This window comes from Perna viridis, chromosome 4, assembly GCF_037379345.1.
Source record: "Perna viridis isolate PV_CMFRI_1.1 ecotype Kerala chromosome 4, ASM3737934v1, whole genome shotgun sequence".
In the NCBI taxonomy this organism is placed as follows: domain Eukaryota; kingdom Metazoa; phylum Mollusca; class Bivalvia; order Mytilida; family Mytilidae; genus Perna; species Perna viridis.
The window spans coordinates 34,281,404-34,304,563 of NC_142448.1; the positions used below are offsets into that span (position 1 = coordinate 34,281,404).

Consider the following 23,160-nt stretch of genomic DNA (forward strand, 5'->3'; position numbering starts at 1 on the left):
AATGAACATATTTTAAGTTCTCTTGGAATATCATTCCATCTACCGTTTGTGTTTCATTGTTTGTTGGATAGTAAATTAAAACAATCTTCAAACTTAAGGGATTCTTTATATAAACGATAATTTATCGTTTTTAGAGAGTCATTAATCCTTCTTGACCAGGTCTGCTTAAATTGGGTTTCTAATACTTATTTAATCACATCTTTAATGTTAGCTGTTGTGTTTTGGTACCTTCATATGGGTATGAAAGTCCAAAAATATTCTTGACCAGATCTAAAGGTTGTTTCATGACTCATTGTTTCATGAAAATTTCCCTGCTATTTTTTACATAGTGCATTTCAGCTAAATTTAATTGATCAATATCTTAAAAACGCAAAGTTTACAAACACTTCGACGATTATTTCTGGAGTGTATGAGATATAAATACTTGGATAATGCAATACAATTTCTGCGTTACGATGTCATTTTTTTCTGTCATGATTGCATTCGAGTCGGTCTTTCCGCATGCAAAATTTCAGAAAAATTCTAGGACGCGATACTTAACTATCTCCTACCTTAGAAATTAAAACTGTTGATTATTACTACAATCTAACCAATATCTGGAGGCATCTAACTGATTTTTTACATTACCAGTCGTTTCACCAGCTTTTCAACTAAGTACAAGCTATTTCAACTAGCAAATAGTGTTCTTTATTTATTGCCGGTTACGTTAACATTCCTCCAAAGAATATCATGTTAATAGATCAATTAATTTTCTTCAGCAAAACCAAAATCAAAGATAAAGCTTTCTTCTGAAAACCCAATGGCAAAAGGACAAATTTGTTCTTCTGAAAAACCGAACGTTAACAGTCATTTCATTCTTATTCGGAAACCCTATGTCAACAGGACAAATTACAGTCCTCTGAAACGATGTGTCAACAGGGCAAGTAACATTTTTCCGAAAGCATAATGTCAACAGGGCAAGTAACATTTTTTTCTGAAAGCATAATGTCAACAGGAAAAGTTTTTTTTTATTCTTTTGAAAAACTGAATGTTAACAGGTCAAGTTTTATTCCTCTTCTGGAACCTTATGTCCACAGGTCAAGTTATATTCTTCTCCTGGAACCCCATGTCCACAGGACAAGTTGTATTTTTCTTCTGGAACTCTTATGTCCACAGGTCAAGTTTCATTCTTCATCTGAAACCTTAAGCTCACAGGTCAAGTTTCATTCTTCATCTGAAACCCTAAGTTCACAGGTAAAGTTTCATTCTTCATCTGAAACCATATGTCCACAGGTCAAGTTTCATTCTTCTTCTGGAATCCTATTTTCACAGATCACACTTCATCCTGTTCTGAAACCCTATGTCCACAGGACAAGTTTTATTCTTCTTTTGAAACCCTATGTTCAGAGGTCAAGTTTCATTCTTAAACTGAAAACCTAACTTCACAGGTCAAGTTTTATTCTTCTTTTGAAACCCTATGTACACAGTTGAAGTTTCATTTTTCTGCAAATCCTAGTCAACTTGGTTGAAACATTCCTAAAATCACATAATGTGAATTGGTAAACTTCACCAAAATTCCTCAGAATATTTAATGTCAGCAAGTTAAGCAAACATTCATTAAAATAATGAAAGTCAACAGGACAAAGTTACATTCCACAGCAAATCCAAATGTAAACCAGACAAAGTTATATTTCATAGCATATCCCAATGTCAAGCAGACAAAGATACATTTCATAGCATATCCCAATGTCAACCAGTCAAAGTTACATTCTACAGCATATCCCTATGTCCCTAGATTGTTTCAACATACTATCTGTACTGAAAATGTTAAATTTGTAAAAAATAGAAATCATAGATGTATTTTGTCATTGTTCAGATGTGGTTCACTGCAACTCAAAGTTGAAATTGGCAGACATAATAGACCAGCTATACCTCTGATGGATGTTTATACTGTAACAATAATAGTACTGAAGAGAAACACTTTTTTTGTTTGATTGTAATTTTTACGAAGATTTACAAGATTTATTCACCAATGCCTAAGCTTTCAATAAGGACTTTTACCTTTTCGATATCAATGACAAACTTGAATTTTTAATGTCAACTATAGAAATGGTTCCAAGTTTAGCCAGTTGAGTACATAAAATGTGTTATAGACGAAAACATGAATTTATTAAGTATAATATTTTAAATGTAATAGTATATTATATTTTTTATCTTGATCTATGTGGTTTGTTTTATTCGTAATGTCTCATTAGCCATTATCCAGTTGAGTACATAAAATGTGTTATAGACGAAAACATGAATTTATTAAGTATAATATTTTAAATGTTATAGTATATTATATTTTTTATCTTGATCTATGTGGTTTGTTTTATTCGTAATGTCTCATTAGCCATTATCGACTGGCATCTTTTATGATAACAATGTTCTTTTAATGATGTGTAATATGTAAAGTAAATGATGGTGACACTTTAATAGCATATCCCTATGTCAACAGGACAAAGTTACATTCCATAGCATATCCCTACGTCAACAGGACAAAGTTACATTCCATAGCCTATTCTTATGTCAACCAGACAAAGTTACATTCCATAGCATATCCCCATGTCAACAGAACAAAGTTACATTCTACAGCATATCCCTACATCAACAGGACAAAGTTACAATCCATAGCATATTCCTATGTCAACCAGACAAAGTTACATTCCATGGCATATCTCTATGTCAACAGGACAAAGTTACATTCCATAGCATATCCCAATGTCAACCAGACCAAGTTACATTCCATAGCATATCCCTATGTCAACAGGACAAAGTCACATTCCATAGCGTATCCGAACATCAATGGGCAATCTACACTATTTGGGACAGGTTAGGCAACAATAAGAAACTTATAACTTTATAACAGCATTTTTAGAGGCAATAATAACAAACATTCATACAATCAACTACTTCCATAAAAATACATCATACAAAATTTCATCAAAATATATCTCTTACTTTCAAACACATTGACAAAGTCTCAGCATAAAATCTATATGTACACACAACCATACATAATTATTTCAATTTTACAGCAGTATTCAAAATGACTGTAAAATTGAAGAGAACTTACATAGATCAAAATGCTACTGGACATAAGATCATCAATTCAAGAATTTTATTGATCTACAAGAGCCAGTTTTGGATTCAACTGCGTGTAATAGATTATTTCATGAATTAAATCATAAAAAGGCTAATTATAAACTTAAAAAAAAAGAGGTGTTGTAGGAAAATAATTTTGAAAAAAAGAACGAGATCATCATCACATTGAGAAGAAGCCAATCACATACAGTAACATAGTAACATCTCCCTCTCCACACTTATTTCACACAGTAATTTAAGTAGTGTTTTGTGCTCCGACACCATCATAACATTTAACATAAATAGTTTAGTACAATTTTCACCTTAAACCATTTTCTTATTAAGCTATGGCAAATACAGATTTTTCACTGAATTTCAATCTCTTTTATACAAACAAAATGTAAACTTCAGCAAGTAAAATAGTTCAGGAGATAGAGTTGACTGAACTGGACAATTGGCAAGTAGATTTAAACCTACTATTCCTTACGTATTTGAACATGTGTCTGATGGAAAGATTTATTCTCCTTATCACATGCCCAGTTTACTACCTAAGACATTTCATCAGGTAATAAGAGAAGATAAATTCTATTTCTATCTCCTGAAGTTAACTATTTCATTTGCTATAATAGAAGAATAACTAAAGGTAATCATACAGAGTTCGAACAACCACCATTATAAATAGGCAATGAGCATAACTGGTTCTTTTATGGTATGTGGAAGAACAATAAGTGGATATACTGTGTAAAGCTTTATCCAGACCCAGTAGCAGAAGCCACTAACAGTTCGATTGGGCCTAAAACTTTTAACAGAAAATTCCCATGTGGTCAATATAAAAAATCCTTAAAAAACCTTTATCAGTCATATTTAAAAGCTTACTTCTTTTATTGAACAAGTGAAAAACAATTCGTTGAGACAATTGTAACAGTTTCAAATTTTGTGGTTTATTCATTGTGGATCTTTTATTTTGCTAATTTTATTTTAAGTTCAAAATTTATTTAAATGAAAATTTTACACTTTGTTTGGAGTTTGACCAAACCACAATATCACAAAATTTGGTTCCCAATCAGTTATCAATTATTCACTGATCAGACATTCATCTGTCCAAATCCCATCATTTTAATTGATGAAAGATCAACATTTGCACCATATAATTCATGATCAATTAATAATTTTGCAGAGCATTGTTTCAATTAAAATTCTAATATTGTACAAAATTCATAAAGTCAAAATAAATAACTATTAACTACTATTGAAGTTTCATGATTATTATAAAAGGAAAACAAATGATCTCAGTCCTCCATGCTTTAATATATAACTGATTTGGAACAGCACTGGACTTATTTTTATTTTATGATTAAGCAAAAAATATATAATAATAGTTATTTCTTATTTTGATACTGACAAGATCAAAATCTAAAGTAAGTATTATTCTGTAAATCAGTAATCTTACAATTGCATTTTTGATTATTTTAATGTACTTTCAGCAAAAAAAATGGGTAATGTGACTACTAACTATTGGCATGTGATGTCACTTTCATTCAAGTGCGATGACGTCATAATCACTCCCAATATTCTGACAGATATTTCATATATCTTGTTAAACCTAATTACAGAGGAGGCATGCAGTTAATAAAATATTGATTATACTTTTATGTTCACATGTACTTAATATATAGTACTTTGCACTGTTAAATTCCACGTATGTTTTATAGTGACAATCCAGTTATTGGGACTTTCATACCAATAAAATTCTAATTCTGATTCTGTCATGTACCACTGATAGAAAAATATCAACAAGAACAAAAGAAAAGGTACAGATTACAGATAAATACCACTCTTGCATACTAGTTCATTGTATAAGAGGGTATCATTATCGCTTCTAGCAGAAAATGTCTGATAAAAATCGTAAATATTAGGTATATAAAAATATGAAAGAATGGCCTATGGAAATCAGAAAATAAGACCAATTCTCTAAATTTCAAACCTAATCATTGACATTTAATACCATAAGAGGAGAACGAAAAGATTAAACTGAAGTACACAATCTTAATGACAGAGTTTGTAACTTTGCCTTTACATCAACTCTTAAATTTTTAAAAATTAAGATTCCAACATAATCATATCATTTTTTTAATTGTGAAAAAAACTAACTGGTTGTTACTGCAATAATTATTTTCAACACTTCTCAGTTTTCTATTTATCATAAAAATCAAATTCCATTTTGAATAAAAAAAAATGAAATAATAAATGCATACAATAGTTCTGGAATTAACAGTATTTAATATAATTTTATAGCGCATACAATGTTCAGGGGAGAGAGTTGTTTCCCTTGATTAAATGAGACAAATCAGCTGATGTACAACCTTTGGTAGTTGACTGATTAATTAAGACAGAGTCTAAAACTTCTATCAGACAGATTTTTAAAAATACTTATGGAATGACAAAAAAGTTAAAAGTTTCTTTCTTAATTGTCCAGTAAACTATGTAAGGAAATTCATCTAATGGTTGCCATTTAATTAACGTAGACCAACTCTATCTCCTAAACATCATCATTGTATCAGCTATAATCATTTTAACCTACATATTTTGTAACTAGTTGCCCTGAGTTACCATAAAAACAACAAGTAACAAACGCCCTATAGCAATGGCCTATTTTTGATATCAGATAATATATATATGTATATATGGTCAGAAAAAAAAAATAAACAGATCACTACACGTCATCAAAACAGCAACATTCAGAAAAAAAAATTAGCAAAATTGATACAGAAGCACTTAGCAAGAATCACATTTGAACACGCAGAGAAATATACTGAGTTGAAGAAAAGCACTTATTTACAATGTCTTGAACTAAAAATAAAATATTAACAGTTTTTTCATTTGAATTTAAAAAAAAGAACACAAACAGTAGAAGAAATTATATGTTAGTACTAATAACCTGATAAGGTATGTTGATCAAAGCTCTACAGCAGATTTACCCAATCACTGTTTACTAAACCTTTAGCTCTGGGTTGTCACTGGTAAGTTAAAACCAATCAATGACAAGAACTAGTATAATAAGCCAACAATCAAATGGATAACTGATATTATGACATCATTGGCTACATGTCTACACTGACCTTTACATTTACAATGTAATCAACAAATAGCTGTCTTCCTGCTGCGATTGATTGCAAACTACAGACATTAACCAAGAAAATCTAAGAATTTATTAAAACATTCATGTAATCCAATTTATCTGAGAATTTTTATTTTATGATTTAGAAGCTTATCAAGTTTCATTATGCTTTCACCCTATCAACTAATAAAAGCATCAATGTAAAAGTACACTAGGAACTCATAGAATTCATAGGTTTTAGTTTTTTACTTTAGCAATACAGCACTATCAAAATATTAGTATGAAATGAAGCACTTTTCACCTAATCTTAAATAAAGAAAAAACAATAAAATAATTGAAAAAACGAAGTTTTATGTAAATGTTTAAATTTTATTCAAATAAGTGAAAAAGGTTTTTTTGCATTTGGACATTGATTTTATGTATATGGTACAAAAGACCTGCTTTGAATATAATAACCCTTATTTCAAAAGAAAAACAGAGCAAAAAAAAGGGGAACAACTCCTCCCAAACAATTGCACAAAAAACTATACTAACACATGGGACACAAGAAATATTTAATATTCCATGACTGTAATGCATCATAGCTTTGGTCTGTAACTCTTTAAAGCTAAAATTATTCAATGAACCCTGGAATACTTTTCTTTTAATCACACTATGGTATTCTAGACCCCACTTTTTCTAATGCTGCCATATTTTGAAATAATAACTGTTGGGTATTTTTTTTTCTTAAATTATGTTAAAAAATTGTTGATGTCTTGTTCTTTTATCTATTCATGATAAAGCCATACCTAATAATTGAAAATAAATCCACATACATTTAGTATTTCAAATAAAGGTCTGAAAAGAATTTACAATCCCAATTTCAGTGACTCATAGACTTTTTAAATAGTTTAAACATTTCAACCTAAAATCCCAATGTATCAAGAAAACTTTTACTAAGTAACCAGATCTTGAAATACACGAGTGTTAGAAAATGTGGGATCCAGATTACAGTAAACACTTAATATATACTAATTTTTGCTATTTTCGATGTGGACAGAAAACTGTGAAACATAGCACCTGCCAAGTTGATTTTTATTACTATGTATCACTAGTCTTTTTTTTTTTTAAACCATGAAAATTGATACCAGGGAATATGTGCATTTGACAGAACCCACAAAAATCCCATTGAAGAATTGGAAGAGAACTGCATTCTGGGGTTCATGGAATAGTTTAAAGTAATCAAGAGTTACAAACAGTACTGAAAAACATTCTCAGCTAGATATTTTTGACAGAACCACACAGAATCATGTACTGATAGCAATATTGACCTTTCAAGACAGGGTAGTCAAGGACATTATAAACCCCCTCAGACAGTCAATCACCATTTTAAAATGCATGTATTTCAAGAAATATCCTAATGCACTGCAATGGATCAAAATCCAGACTTTCAAAACTTATATAGTGAATTTGTTTAAACCCTACTACAGAAATAAAAAAAATCCTGTCTACACCAAACACTAAAATCCAAAAACCTGTCTAAACCTGACACTTTGTAAGTGTAACACTAAACCTTGGTAAACCAAACATCTGTCTAAACTGAACCAGTTTTAAAGTCCAAATGGGGTTTGGTTCAGACTTTCACTGTATTTGGCCAGAAGGGAACAAATTAGCTACAAGTAAGCCCTTAAGTAGTACTCCAGCTAAAAATCATGCAAAATGTGATTCATGGTTGGAAAGCCTACATATTTTTATTTTGGATATTTTGTTTAAAATATTATACTAAACAGAAATTAATATTTGGTTTTTCATATAACCCCTGTTTATAAGAGGTATTAATTATATAGAATGAATTGAAGAATTCAAAATAAAGGGAGATAACTCTGTATAATGACACTAACATACAGTAGAAACCATTGGATTTTCAACGTGATTTGTGTCCTAAGAGCAGACAGATTGGAATGAATGATTGTAAATTTCATCATATAGACCTATAAAGCAACTTAATGACAAATATAAAAATATGTAGCCTTTTTTGGGCTGTATCACATTTTACAGAATTTGCATGATTCTTACAAAGTCTACTACTTAAAAAATTTACTACAAACAGTACTTCACTGCTAGTTGATATAACAGTCCTACAGGATATGCTCAAAAGTATGTGTAATTTACCACAAATATAAATGAAAATAGAGGCCAATTTTCCTATAACAATTGTTTACAGTACTCTTACCAATACTAAAAATATTCTGTGTATCATATCTTCATGAAAATGAATGAAAATCCTAACATTAACAACATATCAATTAAATTGAAATGCCCTAAGTTTGCTATGGTCCCTTTGAAGGAAAAAAATTCTAATACCAAAATATAAAACACTACATCTGAAAACTACTCACCGTTTCAAAAATTCAATATTCATTCTGTGAAAGCTGTTTTGCAATTAGTATAGTATGTATCATGTCTTTCTTTAAAAAATATGCTCTTGTACTTAAAAAGGTAGACCTAGGGTATAGGAAATAACTTTTACAAACCATTGGAACATTTGTGTAAAGCATGTTACATCAATCTCATGTAAGCACCAAACTAACTTGGAACAATTTCATTCTATTTCAAATGAAAGCTTGATAGGCTTTGGTGAAATTAAATATGACACAAACATATCACTGATTTCAAGAGTTGTGTCCCTTACCCCAGGTCTACCTCCTTAAAGAAAAATTTCAAAGTGTATATAATTATCAATAATTACCAAATTATCTTGGTCGCTTAGACTGTTTAATTTTAGATGCAATATAATGTAAACCAAAAAATGTTTGCTTAAGCTTTTCTTCACCATTTGTTTTGTAGAATGAATTGTAATGCACCAATAAAGCTGTCACAACTATTTTCAACAAAGGAGACTATAAAGCGCTATAACTAACAGCAAATTTATAGCTGCACAAAAGAACTTTGGAAAAAAAAAAAAAACATTGAACTGAAAAAAAAAATTAAAAAAATAACTCCCAGTTTACATTTAAGAAGATGGGCAAATGGGAAAACAAAATAGATGTTCATGTAAAATCATCAATATACAATACAGTTATAGGAGTGTAATAATACATTCTATGAAAACCCTGAAAAAAAAACAAAAACCTGAATTATCATGAACATCTTGTTTTCATTGCAATTTAAATGCTATGGTAATACATAAAGACTTGTAGAAACCAAATCTTTTTTTCGGTCAGTTTAAACAGGTAGACCTAGAATAAGGGACACAACTCTTACAAGTCACTGGAATGTTTGTATTCAGCATTTAACACAAATCTTGTGTAAGCATCCAAGTAACTTGGACTGATTTTATTCTGTTTCAAATATAAGCCTGATAGGCTTTGATGAAACTGAATATGGATACAATCATATCACTGCTTTCAAGAGTTATGTCCCTTACCCTAGGTCTACCTCCTTAAATAGGTCTTTGATTTATCAAGGTTAAAAATACATTTAAATTTATACCTAGGGACTTGAAAAGATTTTGGTTTTCTAATTATTCAGGTTTATCATAGTATAGCCAAATGTGCCTTACAGTAATAGTAGAAGTAATTGATGAGGAGTATGGTGTTGTACATGTACATACATGAGCTGGGACTTTGTATTCAATTTTGGTACATAGTGATCACAAGGTATTAAGTATGAATATAAAAGGCCAACCCGTGTGTATATGAGCAAATTTCCATACCTACCATCAATTATTTCCATTCTAATATGACGAGAAGACTATTTTTGCATCTGAATTGCCCAAGGGCAGCTTTATCGGGCATAATATTGCTTGAAATTAACAGGACATTGCATTAGAACATAACATAGAAAATTGGATTTTATCGTAACACAATATTGACTATATTCTTAGTATCATTACACCCCATTTAAGTAGTCTTTCATATATACAACTTTTACAAATGCTTTAAGTCATTGAAAGAGGTATACTTAATTCTGTAAAAGCAAAAATGACCTTAAATTTAAAATTGAAAAAGCAACAAAAACTATTTCTTTGTGTATGGTTAATAAATCAAGAAGAAAATATTTATAGACAGAAATTCAAAGCAAGGACGCCTAGCCTTTCCCAATGTTCTGTTGCGGTAGAGGAAAAATATCAACAGATTGAAATTCAAAGCAAAGGCTACTAGCATTTCCCCACATTGTGTTGTGTGGGGAGGGGACAAAATATTGAAAAAAAAAGAAAATTAAAGCAAGGATGCCTAGCATTTCCAAATGTCATTTTGTGGTGGTGGACAAAAAATCAAGCCATAGAAAATTGATATTTCACTGAAATAAATAGAAATCAACTGATACAGTATGTGAAAAGCAGAACACTTTGCCTTTCTAATCTAGATGTTTTAAAAAAAATAATACAAGAGTACAAACAGATAAACAAGTATTAAGTACAGATTAACCTAAGAATCAGGCACAGGGGATAAGTCCAAAGTTTTTTGTCAACTTTCTTAATAGGGTAAATGCATACAGTATGCTACAAGAATGACTTAAGAACCAATAAATGAAATGAAGGCCGAAAATATATATATAATACCATATATCACATTTAATTAATAAAAAAAAGAACCTTTGTGAATGATGTGTACACGTAATTAACTTTTCTTTACATCTCCCCCCCCCCACAAAAAAAAAGCAATCTCTCAATGCTTTTATCCAGTAGCTTGAACCATGGTGTTGTGAGACCTGAGAATAAATAATAAATACATTTGTATTTGAAATTTGTAAGAAATATTTTCCAATAGAATTCAACTTTATTATTTAGACTTATTTATTTGCTTTCACAACAAATGATAGAACTCATATTTTTATTTCATAAATATGACTTCCTTTAAGATTTTAAGTGATCTAGAAAGTTGACAAAAAATTACTGTCTTATTGCCTTATTCTATATTTATATTAAGTAGCACTCCACATAACAATCATGCAAAATGTGATTCAAGATTGGAAAGCCTACATATTTTTGGTATTTTGTTTAAAATGTCATACTAAACAGAAAGTAACATGTGGTTTTTCATATAACCCATGTTTATAAGAGATAAAATTATATAGAATGCACTGTTGATTTCAAAATTAAGGGAGATAACTCTGTAAATGACACACAAATACTATAGAATCAATTAGCTTTTCAATGTTGATCATCTCCTAAGAGCAGGCAGATTTGAATGAATAATTACACATTTCATAGTACAGACCCATAAAACAACTTAATTACAAAAATAAATATATGTAGTCTTTTTTTTGGGGTGTATCACATTTTTCAGATTTTGCACGATTCTTACAAAGATTGCTACTTAATTACTCTTAGGGGAACTTGTACATAAATGCTAATTATTATTATAATTTCTTTAAGAAAAGATAACAATAAGTGGCCCTTTCAGTTTTTTATATAGAATTAAGGAAAAAAAGAGAACTAAACAATTGTACAATTAAAACATATGATAATCATTTTAAGGTTTTTCATTCCCTTTCAACAAATATGGATTATATCATCACAAATTTTCCTCTGAGTACAAACAAACCAGGTTTTTAAACTAAAATTTTGGCTTGGTAGCTAATATGTATAGTTCTTTAAAATAGTAGTAGAAAATTTGGAAGCCCAAAACAAATTTTAGGGGCTACTGACAAGTGGACCCCTGCTAATTTCAAACCCTGGTATCTGGAACTTTTTCAAGGCATAGCATGACCTTTATCTTATGTAAAATATTATTGAACAGTGACTTTATTCTTTCTGTGCTGTTTATAGATTCTGCAGAAAAAATAAACACCTGAGTCTAACTTGGACACTGTCCACTAATTTACATAATTTAAATTAATTTTGTGAATATTGTCCTGATATTGACCAGCCAGTCTATATGAATAGTCTTCACCTTAAAATATTGGGAAAATCTCAAAACATTATTTCAACTGAGTTTATTTTAGCACTTTCTAAAGAATTGATAAAATAAAGTTAAGATTTTAGATTAAGATTTAGAAATCTAGGTCTAACCATATTTTAAACTATTCCTAAATGTGCAGATTTTTTTGTACTTAGAGGGAAAATTATAGTGAAATAAAGTTCATTTTTATCAAAAGGTGATAATGACCCTTAAATCACACCAATTATGTTGTGGAGACAATCTACACAAGATTGACACATAAGTCCAGTATATTGCATGACTTTGCACCTAGCATTTTAAAAATATTCCCTTCTTACAAATGTGAGAAAAATGTGTCCAATATCTTTTTTTAAGTAATAAATAGAAAGAATTACTGATAAACATTTTTAAATATAATCATAGTAAGTACTATATATTTGTTTCATGCATCTGCATCAAACCATAACAATTAATTAAGTTTTTGCTGTGAACTGAAATAAAATTTCAAGACATCAACTGTCCATGACTGTCATAACTGTAAGTATTGGTCTTAACAAGAATCAAGCAGTCAGTAAAACATGGGCAGAAAAAAATAAACATATTTCTGACTAATTAATTTCATGACTTGTGCCATAAAAAAAGATCAGGTTTGCCATTTCTTTCTGACAAAATGATTTTTTTTCTCAAGGAAATAAATTACAAATGAACAATTCAGAGTAGATAACTCTGCCAAAACATGATTTCTTTGAACATTCTATTGAAATCTGATAATTTAATCAGATGGATAAAAAGACCCATTTTAGTGTATACCTACCATAGGATTATTGGGTTTTTGACATGCCCAGTCCAGAGTATTTTTTTTTAGAATACTGCCTGATTCTTGCAAGGACTGATACTTCATAAATCACAATTCTTAAGAAGTGAGGCTCATCAGGAAAAAAAAACAATAAAGGACTACATTATCACATGATTAATTTAGTATAAAAATCAACATCATACAGCTGTCGTTTCAAGTTCTTTCCATTCATCCTCATCATCAGTGGATGAAAGATTTTCTTCTTCACCACTCTCACTGTAGGCTTCGCTTGATATATTGCCACAGTTTCCATCAGTGTCATTGGGTAACATGAATCTTGGTCTTTCATGGTGTGGATGAGAAGGTGACCTTGGCCTGGTAATCACAGGAGACTGGTTTTCACGTCTATCATTTAGTGTCAATGCAGTCATCGAGTGTGGCATTAAGTCATATGAAAGGCCTGTATGATTTATGGAAGAAGAATTACTGTCATTACCAGAATGTATTTGTTCTAATGTTCTTGACCTATGTCTAAGTCCATGAGGGTCAGGAACTTTCAATGATGAACTATACAATCCACAATTCTCAGGATTTGTGAAGTGAAGTTTCACCTGTAATAATAAATAAAGTGGTTAAGTCATAAAACACCTATTAAGGACTTTGTCTTTCATTTTGTTTTTATTTAAAGTGCTGGAATCTGTAAGAATCAGGAAAAATTTGACAATGTGAGCAGTAAGTCTTAAGGAGGTAGACCAAGGGTAAGGAAAACAACTCTTAAAATTCATTGGAATGTTTGTATTCAGCATTTTACATAAATCTCATGTAAGCATCAAAATAACTTGGATTGATTATATTCTGTTTCAAATAAAAGATTGATAGGCTTTGGTGAAATTGAATATGATACAAGCATATCCCTGATTTCTAGAGTTATGCCCCTTACCCTAGGTCTACCTCCTTAAATTAATTACCTCTGAAATAAGGCTGTTTCTGCTAATAAAAGTTTCCAAATATGTAAAAAAAAAAAAAGGCTCAAAATGATCCCAAAGAAGAGAAATTATTCCTCAATAGGTAGTTGAACTGATGAATAAGGTGTTTTCTACTTGAAATATTGCTGCTCGGACGTTAAACCCCAACAAACAAACAAAATAACTAATTAAAATTACACTACTAAATTATTTACAGTATGACTTGTGTGTTTCTAGTTATCCTAAATGAGTTAAATAATTTTCAGTACTGACTCAAGGTTTTGTACACTTATCCCAATTTTCTCAAGTTAAATAATTAACACATATTTCCCATTTAAAAGAGGATGGGTAGTTCTGAAAAAAAAAAAACCAAACAAAACAAAACATCACCGGTCTTAGAAGTCAGAGAATGCAGAAAAGTGAGGTATCTCCCTTTGATGATGAAACTGCAATGCACCTTATATAATTTGTATCTTGAATTATTGACACTTAAAAGAAATGAATTCCACTTCTGCATTTCCCACAACATTTCAAATAAGATTTCATGGAAAGACTTGTGTGTTTTTTCCATCATGACTCCAGATCTATTTATACTACTTAATGACAATCAGTATTTTTCACCGTATTCTCTGAAAATAATCCCTAAAATCCTAAACTTTCTGAAATTTTAACAAAGGTACTATGGAAATATTCACAATCCGTAGAGCGTAATTTGCTGTCAAAATTCGCAGAAAATACAGGAAATCTGTATAAGTAAACACCAGTAAGAATGGGTAAAATAGACTTATCTTCAGTTCTTGTATTTGTTTCGCAAAGTTTTCACAATATAAAAGATCGTTACCATAACAACAACACAGAGGGGATTGATTATTAATGTAATTCAAGATACAGTTCATCCCAAATAAACTTAAATTGTAAAAATAAAAGACATAATTTTTTATACCTGCGCACAATAATAAAACACATTGTTGCTATGAATTTATCAGTATAATAAAAGTTTTGGTTTTTTTTTAGATGTGAAATAATAATCATATTTTCTTTCCTTAATTCTGGTGCACCAAAATATAACAACACTTTGTTGTTGTAACACACAATAAACATTCCACCTCACTGACTGTTCAAAGCATTCAAATTTCATAATCTTAATAATCAGATACTTGCCTCAAGTGTACATATAACTAGTTGCTGCCTTAAGTTGGATATTTCTCACCTTGCAATGACCTGACAATAACTGGTTCTTATTCTGGGAGAAAGTAATTTGAACTAACGTAACCTTCATATAAAACTAAATCAAAATCCATTTGGCTATTTCGTAGAAACTGCTTTCATGAAATTTTACTTAAAATGAATTACCTCCCTTTTCAGGCATGAACCAGTAGTTTTCTTTCCATTCCTATAATGATGCTTAACCTTCCTATACAATTTCATCAAAGTTCATTTAACAGTTAAGCTATGCTTACAAGGTATTAACTTGGAAAATCCTTCAGTTAGATCATGTCCCTTCCTAGCCATTAACAATAGCTAACTTTCTTCATACATACCAGTAGTTTAGGAGTTGTATTATAACGTTTTATCACATAGAATGCTCTTACTCTGGATTACCTCCCTTTGCAAGCATTGGACAATAACTATCTTTCCACATATGAATCTTAACCTTCCTATAAACACTAAAAGGTTTAGAAGGTTGCACTGAATGACATCTGAACAAACAGACTGAAAGGAGGACAGGCAGACAAACAGAGTCAACCCTATAAAACTGCCAAGAACATGTTTGCAAGAGTGTTCTGTAATGATACTTTTATTTGTGGGTATCAGTTTTTGAAAATTGTGTAAGATTAAGGGTTTTGCAATTTCTTCAGTTCTTGAGAGATTTGATAGGAATTACAATTAACGGGTTGTGGCTGAACCAAGAACACCACAAAAATTGGTACCCAGAGAAAAATACTGTAAACATATTTATGTGGATTATGTCAGGTGAGCATATTCGCAGGTATCAATTTTCGCTGATTAAAAAAATGATTAGCATTATTTAGTGTTAATAATCAATTTCGTGTGTACCATTTTTCGCCCTTTTCTGTCCACTGCGAAAATAGCGAAAATAAGTGCGTTTACAGTAGTCATTTAAAAGTAAATACTTTATATCTAAAGTATACATTTTACAACTATTTTATTTCTAAAGTGTTTACTAGTATTTTATATCTGTATCTTAAGTATATGTTTACCTGAAAGTTAGGACTAAAGAGTTTGTGAGCTTTGTCCTTATTAGCTTTGTCAAGTTCACTTTTGGGTATTGTCATTGTGTAATAATTCGACGACCCCGGCACTTCTCCTGCCCATGATTTCCTTCCATTCTCAGAAGGTTTTCCATCAGCCTCGACGAAAAATGTATTGAACCAAAACTGTAACATTTTGTCCTGTAATAAAATTTTAATAAATTTAAAACATGGAAAACAATTTATTTCAATGCATACCTCATTACTGCATACAAATTACAAAGACATGATTTTACGAGGTCTACAAACAAAGCGTAAATTGGCAAAATCTGAAGTAAATACACAGTAAATAAAAGAATCATAACGGTAAAATATGGATTTTAAATAGCAGAATTCCGCTAAAAAGTGAAAAAAATCAGGTCTGATTACTAATCAAATTGTATAGGAAGACTTAAACCAAGCAGTACAACATATAATCCATTCTAAGGATATGATATGGTATCATTACTATAACAACTTGGAAATACGACCTGTTAATGTCACTCAAATTTTAAAAACCTTGATAAATTTACACACTCTTCCCATCTGGCAAACTAAACATTCTTCAAATATTACTGATCAATTCCTGGACATCAGATAATCAATGAGTAACAGCAATAGAATCTGTTTCTCTGTAAGTTTAATTCATTGTAGTAGACTGTCATCCTATTTTAGGCAAATTTATTTGGATATAGTTTCACATTTGAGATCTTTTTATCACAACTACTTGGTGAAATACTTCAAAATTCAGGCTTTTAAGCAATAATTTGTGAAAAATAAGGACAGATTTTAGGGCAAGATTCTAAAAAAAAAAAGGGTATTTTTCTTTTTGGAATTTTAAGAACTTAACTGATTTATAATTATGTTAATATTGACATATCAAAATAAAAGGAAAACTCCAAAGAGACATATCTAGGATTTCAGGACAGGGTCTAGCTAAGAGAGGCATGGAAATTTGTTGTTCAAAAGTTCGTCAAAAATCAAGATTTCATGCCAAATATATTATTTTTTTCTATTTTAGGGCAAAACCTCCATAAACTTACTTATATGAATCCACAGCTCATTCAAAATTTGAAAAATGTTCAACAAAAAAAAGTCCTCTGAGAATTCTATATGGAAAATAAGATCTACTGTCAAAAGAAAAGGAAAATTAAGAAAATAAGGGCCTGCTTGAAAGCCTGAAATTTAATCTTTAAGAAACCAAAACCATACCCTCATTATAGCCAATACCAAATTACACTACTATACTTTCTAATGTCCTGGCATATCTATATTGTTCTTGTACAGCAAAGCCTATATAAATCTAACCTTGAACTAACCAGAAAATCTTTCACCTTTTCAAAAGTTAATCTTGTGATACAAATATCAATAAAAAATTAATCAAATTGTGTATTTAAATTCTATTTAAAAAAAATGTCCCAGCATTTTTTGTCACTACAGATCATTAGTATTTCCTGATTTCCTTCATGACTTTAATTTATTGAGACAAACTAAATGCATTAACCTTATCAATTGTGTTGGGAAAAAATTGTTTCAGCATTTATATACTATTGACTTCATATAGATGATCATTAGTCTGATAGATGATTAAAAGATTATTTTTGGAGCTTTAAGCAGAAGCACCATATTCAGCACTGACACTAACTATCGGGAAATTACTTATGTTTTAAGCCATTTTTGTAACAAGTTTGGAAACTTTCATTAGGGGAAACAGCCTTATTTTGAATGTAATTTTATGCAAAAAATATCACTGTCTGCATGGTTCTTAGGTGTATTTGTACTTAATGCTAAAACAGGCATACTAATAAATTCAAATCATATCAAAAAAACTTTTCAGTTCATGGCGAACACTATCACTCTCTTCTCTCTATAATCCATCAGAACTACACTAAGTTTCCACTGGCAAAATATCATATGATCTACCAGTATATAACACAGGTTATACCATTTATAACAAAGAGACATTTAAATAAAAAAACGTAACCAAAGTATAGGATATCTACAGTATTTTCTCCAGGTTCACAGGGAGAATGGAACCAGAGTTTCCCTTTTTTCTTCAACAAGCATTCAGGAATGAAGCATTTTTTAGGGGTGTTAGGTGATTTTGAGGATGGTGGGACGGGCCCCCCCCCCCCCAAAAAAAAAAAAAAAAAAAAAAAACAGCTCTGGAGAAGACACTGTATCCCTTACAAATTTCCAAGCTCATATATTGTACAATACCAAACTAGAAGGCTAACATAAGGTGTTACTTTACACAGCCACAATATTTAGGTAAAGCTAATCATAAAATCAGGCAAGGGACTCATGGTAGGAAAAAAAGAACAATTTTTTTACAGCAGTAAGCACAAATATTATTACTTCAATAATAAATTTTAGATATTGAACTGTACTAAGGAGATATATATAGACCATATAGAGTGCATTTTGAAGAGAAGACAATTCTCAAATTTACGACAGAAACGGACATAATCCAAAAATAATTCTACGGTTAAAAAAATTATATAACTGTAGAATACGACTTCACATTTTTCTTACAGGAATAAATGTGGGACCTGCCTGGTTCTTAGAAATAGCTTTTTATTACACATACCAGTTGTTTAAAGGGAAATCTTAACATCAATGTAAAAAAAGTGTGTGTATGTATGTAAGATTAAAGTATTGTTATAATTTTAACTGTGTAACATGGTTACAATCTGCTTCTGTTCAAGTGAAACATCATCATAAAATCATTATGGATTTAACAATACAGTAACACTATTACATTTGAACTAGGCGTGCAATTAGAGGATACAGTGTGCTATCACGCTCAACACAGCATACAATTATTTACCCCAATATACTCTTTTCTAAATATGATAAGCTGAAAATTTTAATAAAGCATTGCTGAGAGGATTTCATACTATATACAGTTAAAGCATCAATTACATGTATACTGTAAAGAGGGAAATTTCCACGAGGTTCTAATTTTTGAGGTTTGGGGAATTTTGAAAATAAAAGCTTGCCAAATTAAGTTCAGATATAATGTTCATTCAATAAAATCTGAAGATGCGAAAAATAAAGATAGCCAGAATTAAAAGCCTCTGTCAATAGAGCAAATCACAAAATTAGGCACCCAAGAAAATTACCCGCTATACAGTATTCCCAAATCTGTTGACTCTAAGCTATAACATTCCATAATTTTAAGGTAAATGGATTATATCCATTTGGAATTATCCTGATGTTTGTTTCTGCCCATTATTCTTTCAAATACCACAACCCATAATGTGTATTTTGCAAAGAAAATCTTAACAAATTAGAGATTCAGGAGAAGATAACTCATCAGGATTTTAAATGACTGATGTGGATAAAATGCAAAATAACTGATATGATTAATTCTGTCATTTAGAAGAGGAACTTTAATATTTGGATAATATTGTATAAAATCCACTTTAAAGAGAACATATAATTTCAATAGTTTTAATTATTGTACCTGGAAATAATGAAATCCAAAGCTCAACCAATAAATAAAAAATGTTCTGTAATAACATCACAATGTCAACTTACTCTAAAGTCATGACATCACAATGTCAACTTACTCTAAAGTCATGGCATCACAATGTCAACTTACTCTAAAGTCATGACATCACAATGTCAACTGGCACTTATGTCATGGCATTACAATGTCAACTGACTCCTTATAATAATTAAAAAAACATGTTAATAAAGTCATAACATTAAAATTTCAATTATTTGTAGTCATGCCAACTACAATGTCACAGCAATAAGTCATTATATTACCATGTCAATTATTTATAAGTCATGACAGAACAATGTCAAAATAAATATAACAAGTCATGATATCACACTACCAATTAGTTAAATGCCTGTAGGGACTGACATTAATGGCTCTCTGATTGTAAGGGACAACTAAAAATGGCAATCAGACAACTTATTTTTATAGTAGTACATCTACAATATGTATTTAATCACTGTGCTAAGTTTGAATAATATAGCTTTTGCAGATTACACAGTGGGTACCATTCACAACATAAAGTGACAAAAATGGTAAAATGATTAAATTTCTCTTCTCCATAGTAAGAGGTGCAAATCTTAAATATGTATATAATCCATGTGAAAATTTTGAAAAATATTCTTTTTATTCATTTTGAGTTGCAGAGTGAGTACCCATTAATGTGACAGATTAACAGACGGATTGAAGGAGTGGAGCAGCTACAAGACCTGCTGACACCATTGGTGATGCTTGTAAAAAGTCATAACATGTCAATTCAACATACCAGTAAGTCATGGAAACTTACATCAAACGGAACTGAGACCTTAAGACGCACTAAATGATGGCATTTCACTTGACTGAGCAATGCATTGCTCACCGCCAACCAAATTTAAAAAAGCTATTCCCTACATTTCATTGAGGCTGGAAGATGGCCTTTATACCAATCATGCAGTCATTTGAAGTATTTTTTAGAGAAGAAATGCAAGACATAATTAACGGAAAAGTGATTCCCAAAAGCTGTCTAAGCAGGCGTGCATAACTTAAAAACCAAAAAAAAAATATGCTAAAATGTATACTTTGGAAACTCTATACATAGACCATAATTTGAAATACCTTTGCAAAAGTAACCTGCAATTTCATTAAAGTTTTTATTTCTTATAAAATATGAAGACATACAAAACAGAGTAAGATATTTATAGAATATTCAATGGAAATAGTGAACAACAAATATGATTAAAAGTGCGAAAGAATACCAAGATTTAAGTGTTCCCTGCACAAGTTAAATCTCCAAGCATTCTTAGATGTTTTCAATAGATTATTTCAAAATAAATGTTAAGATTTTGAGATCTGCTGATTAATATCCCAAATAGTGATGTCAAATTCCAAAAAAGTGTTGTGAAATAAATTTGGTAATTTTACTCTCAGACCTTCCCAAATTAAGAGGCTCCCAGAAGCCTAAATTGCTCACCTAGTTAAATTTCTGCAATTCAAGGACAATAACTCTTACAAGGAAGATGACTTTAGTAGGATTTATCATAAGGATCATTTCATCATCTGAAAGTTTCTTTCTATTATAGTTTTCAAGATATTGGCTGAAAACTGCAAAAACATCATTTTTTGCATTTCAAAGGCATTAACTCTGACAAGGAGTTGTCAAACAACTCAGATCCAATGCAAACTTAAGTAGGCCTTATAATGAGGATCATTTCAGGGACTGAAATGATTTGGCTAAATCTAAGGGTTTTGGAGAAATACGAGAAAAACTTCTGACTGACATTTTTGTTCCATTTTTAGTAAAAGGGGCCATATTTTCAAGGGATCAAGATGCAGAATACCCTAAGGAACATTCATACCAAGTTTGGTTTGATTGGTCCAGAAGTTTCAGAGGAGAAGAGTTTGAAAAATTGTAAATGACAACGATAATCGCCCTTTGGATCAAATGAGCCAAAAAAACTTCATAACACGAATATCCATCAGCCGACCTCAAAATTAAAAATTCATATTGAAAATAGCAATAAATTATGGAGAAAATCTATATGATAAATAAGAAAATCAACTGGTTATCGTGAATAACCAAAATATCGTGAATAATCAAAATATCGTGAATAACCAAAATATCGTGAATAACCAAAATATGTGAATAACCAAAATATAATTACTCGTGCCAAGAAATTTTGAAGTCAATGAAGATTTAACTCATGATCATATTGTGGTTATTTACTCTTTCCAATTCATTATCTAATTGTTAATATACAGAAATATTCAATTATTAAACTATGTTATATCTTAAGATGTAGTAATCTCTCAAAAAATGTAGACATTAACTAGTACACTGTTTTATTTGGTTTTTTGTTTTGTGGTTTGTTACAACTCATCATTGTGGATTGATTTAAAACTAATGAAACAGCTGTAAACAACCTCGTAAATTTATACACATTTACAAACATTTTTCCTCTCTAACACTGCAAAAACATAATATAGTTCCATCTAAAGATCATGCAGATGGGAATTCTCCAACCATTTCATATTTTAATTTCCAGTAATCTGGCTTTATTAATAGACCCTTAAAATATAATTTGTTGTGCAAAAGAAGTGAAAAAAACCCCTTCCTGTCTTCTTTTACATGATCCTTAGATTGAACTGTACTAAAATTGCTTTTGAAAGTATCAAATGATTCCGACAGATAATCTAAAAAGCACATTAAAAGCAGGTTGTCACATAAAGCAAAAAAATAAATAAAGCTAAAGAGAAATTTACTAAAATCTATTTGATAGTTTAAAACAATATTATTAAAGACAAAATGAACTACAAACATTAATAAATTAAAAATCAACTGGAGAAATTTAAGAAAGGTTTGCTGTAATTCCTTCAAAAATTACGACCTACCTTCTTCTTCATTCGAGGCTTATTATAAAAGATAACTTTGATATCGCCACACAGAGGTACAGACTGCTCAATGGGCATGTAATAATTTTGTTGCCCTTTCTTTATGTCCTCGTATATCTTTGATGTGTATACTTTCACTTTTACTTGCTGATAAACCTCAAAGTATGGGGCTAAAAAAATGGAAAACAAATGAAATTTTGAGAGCAAACTCACAATTGTAAAATCATTAACATTTCTTTTATTGTACATATCCACACTGAAACCAAAAAAAATAACAACAAAAAATTAACAGGTAGCAGTCTGTATTTAGTACTTGATTATGGTTTTTGCTGTCCATAAAATTTAAGTACCTTTCATAAAATTTCATGCAATAACTTTTTACTCTAGCTTACATATCTAAAAGGGTGAATTATTCTGAAATTAGTTACAATTATTCATCTGTTTGTTGCATAGATACTACTGAGGATGAACTATTTTTCGTTGGTTACTGATTTCCATGGTTTTGGGAGGTATCAAATTCTAAAATAGACAATGCACAATGGAAATATGTAATAAAGATTCTGTGAAGGTTTCATTCAATTCCATACAATGGTGTGGCAAGAGTAACAGATAACAGATTGGCCCCTTGTGTAATGGAAGAATGGACGGACACCCCATCACTATATACCCCCACCCCCCACTTGCAAA

The 23,160-nt window shown here is 30.5% G+C and overlaps 1 protein-coding gene across 2 annotated transcripts in view; it reads right to left on the reverse strand.

Moving 5' to 3' along the window:
- Positions 1-2,862: 2,862 nt before the first annotated feature.
- LOC148619857 (phosphatidylinositol 3,4,5-trisphosphate 3-phosphatase and dual-specificity protein phosphatase PTEN-like) overlaps positions 2,863-23,160 on the reverse strand; it is a 54,491-nt gene continuing 34,193 nt past the window's right edge. Inside the window, exons 7-10 of one of the 2 annotated variants that reach the window (XM_088580208.1) lie at positions 22,474-22,643; positions 20,701-20,715; positions 16,068-16,259; positions 2,863-13,491 (exon numbers count right to left, since the gene is read on the reverse strand). In XM_088580208.1, the coding sequence (XP_088436334.1) occupies positions 13,078-13,491; positions 16,068-16,259; positions 20,701-20,715; positions 22,474-22,643 (791 nt within the window). In that variant the 3' untranslated portion in view covers positions 2,863-13,077. The remainder of the gene's footprint in view (positions 13,492-16,067; positions 16,260-20,700; positions 20,716-22,473; positions 22,644-23,160) is intronic. The other variant, XM_088580209.1, reaches the window with a different exon arrangement.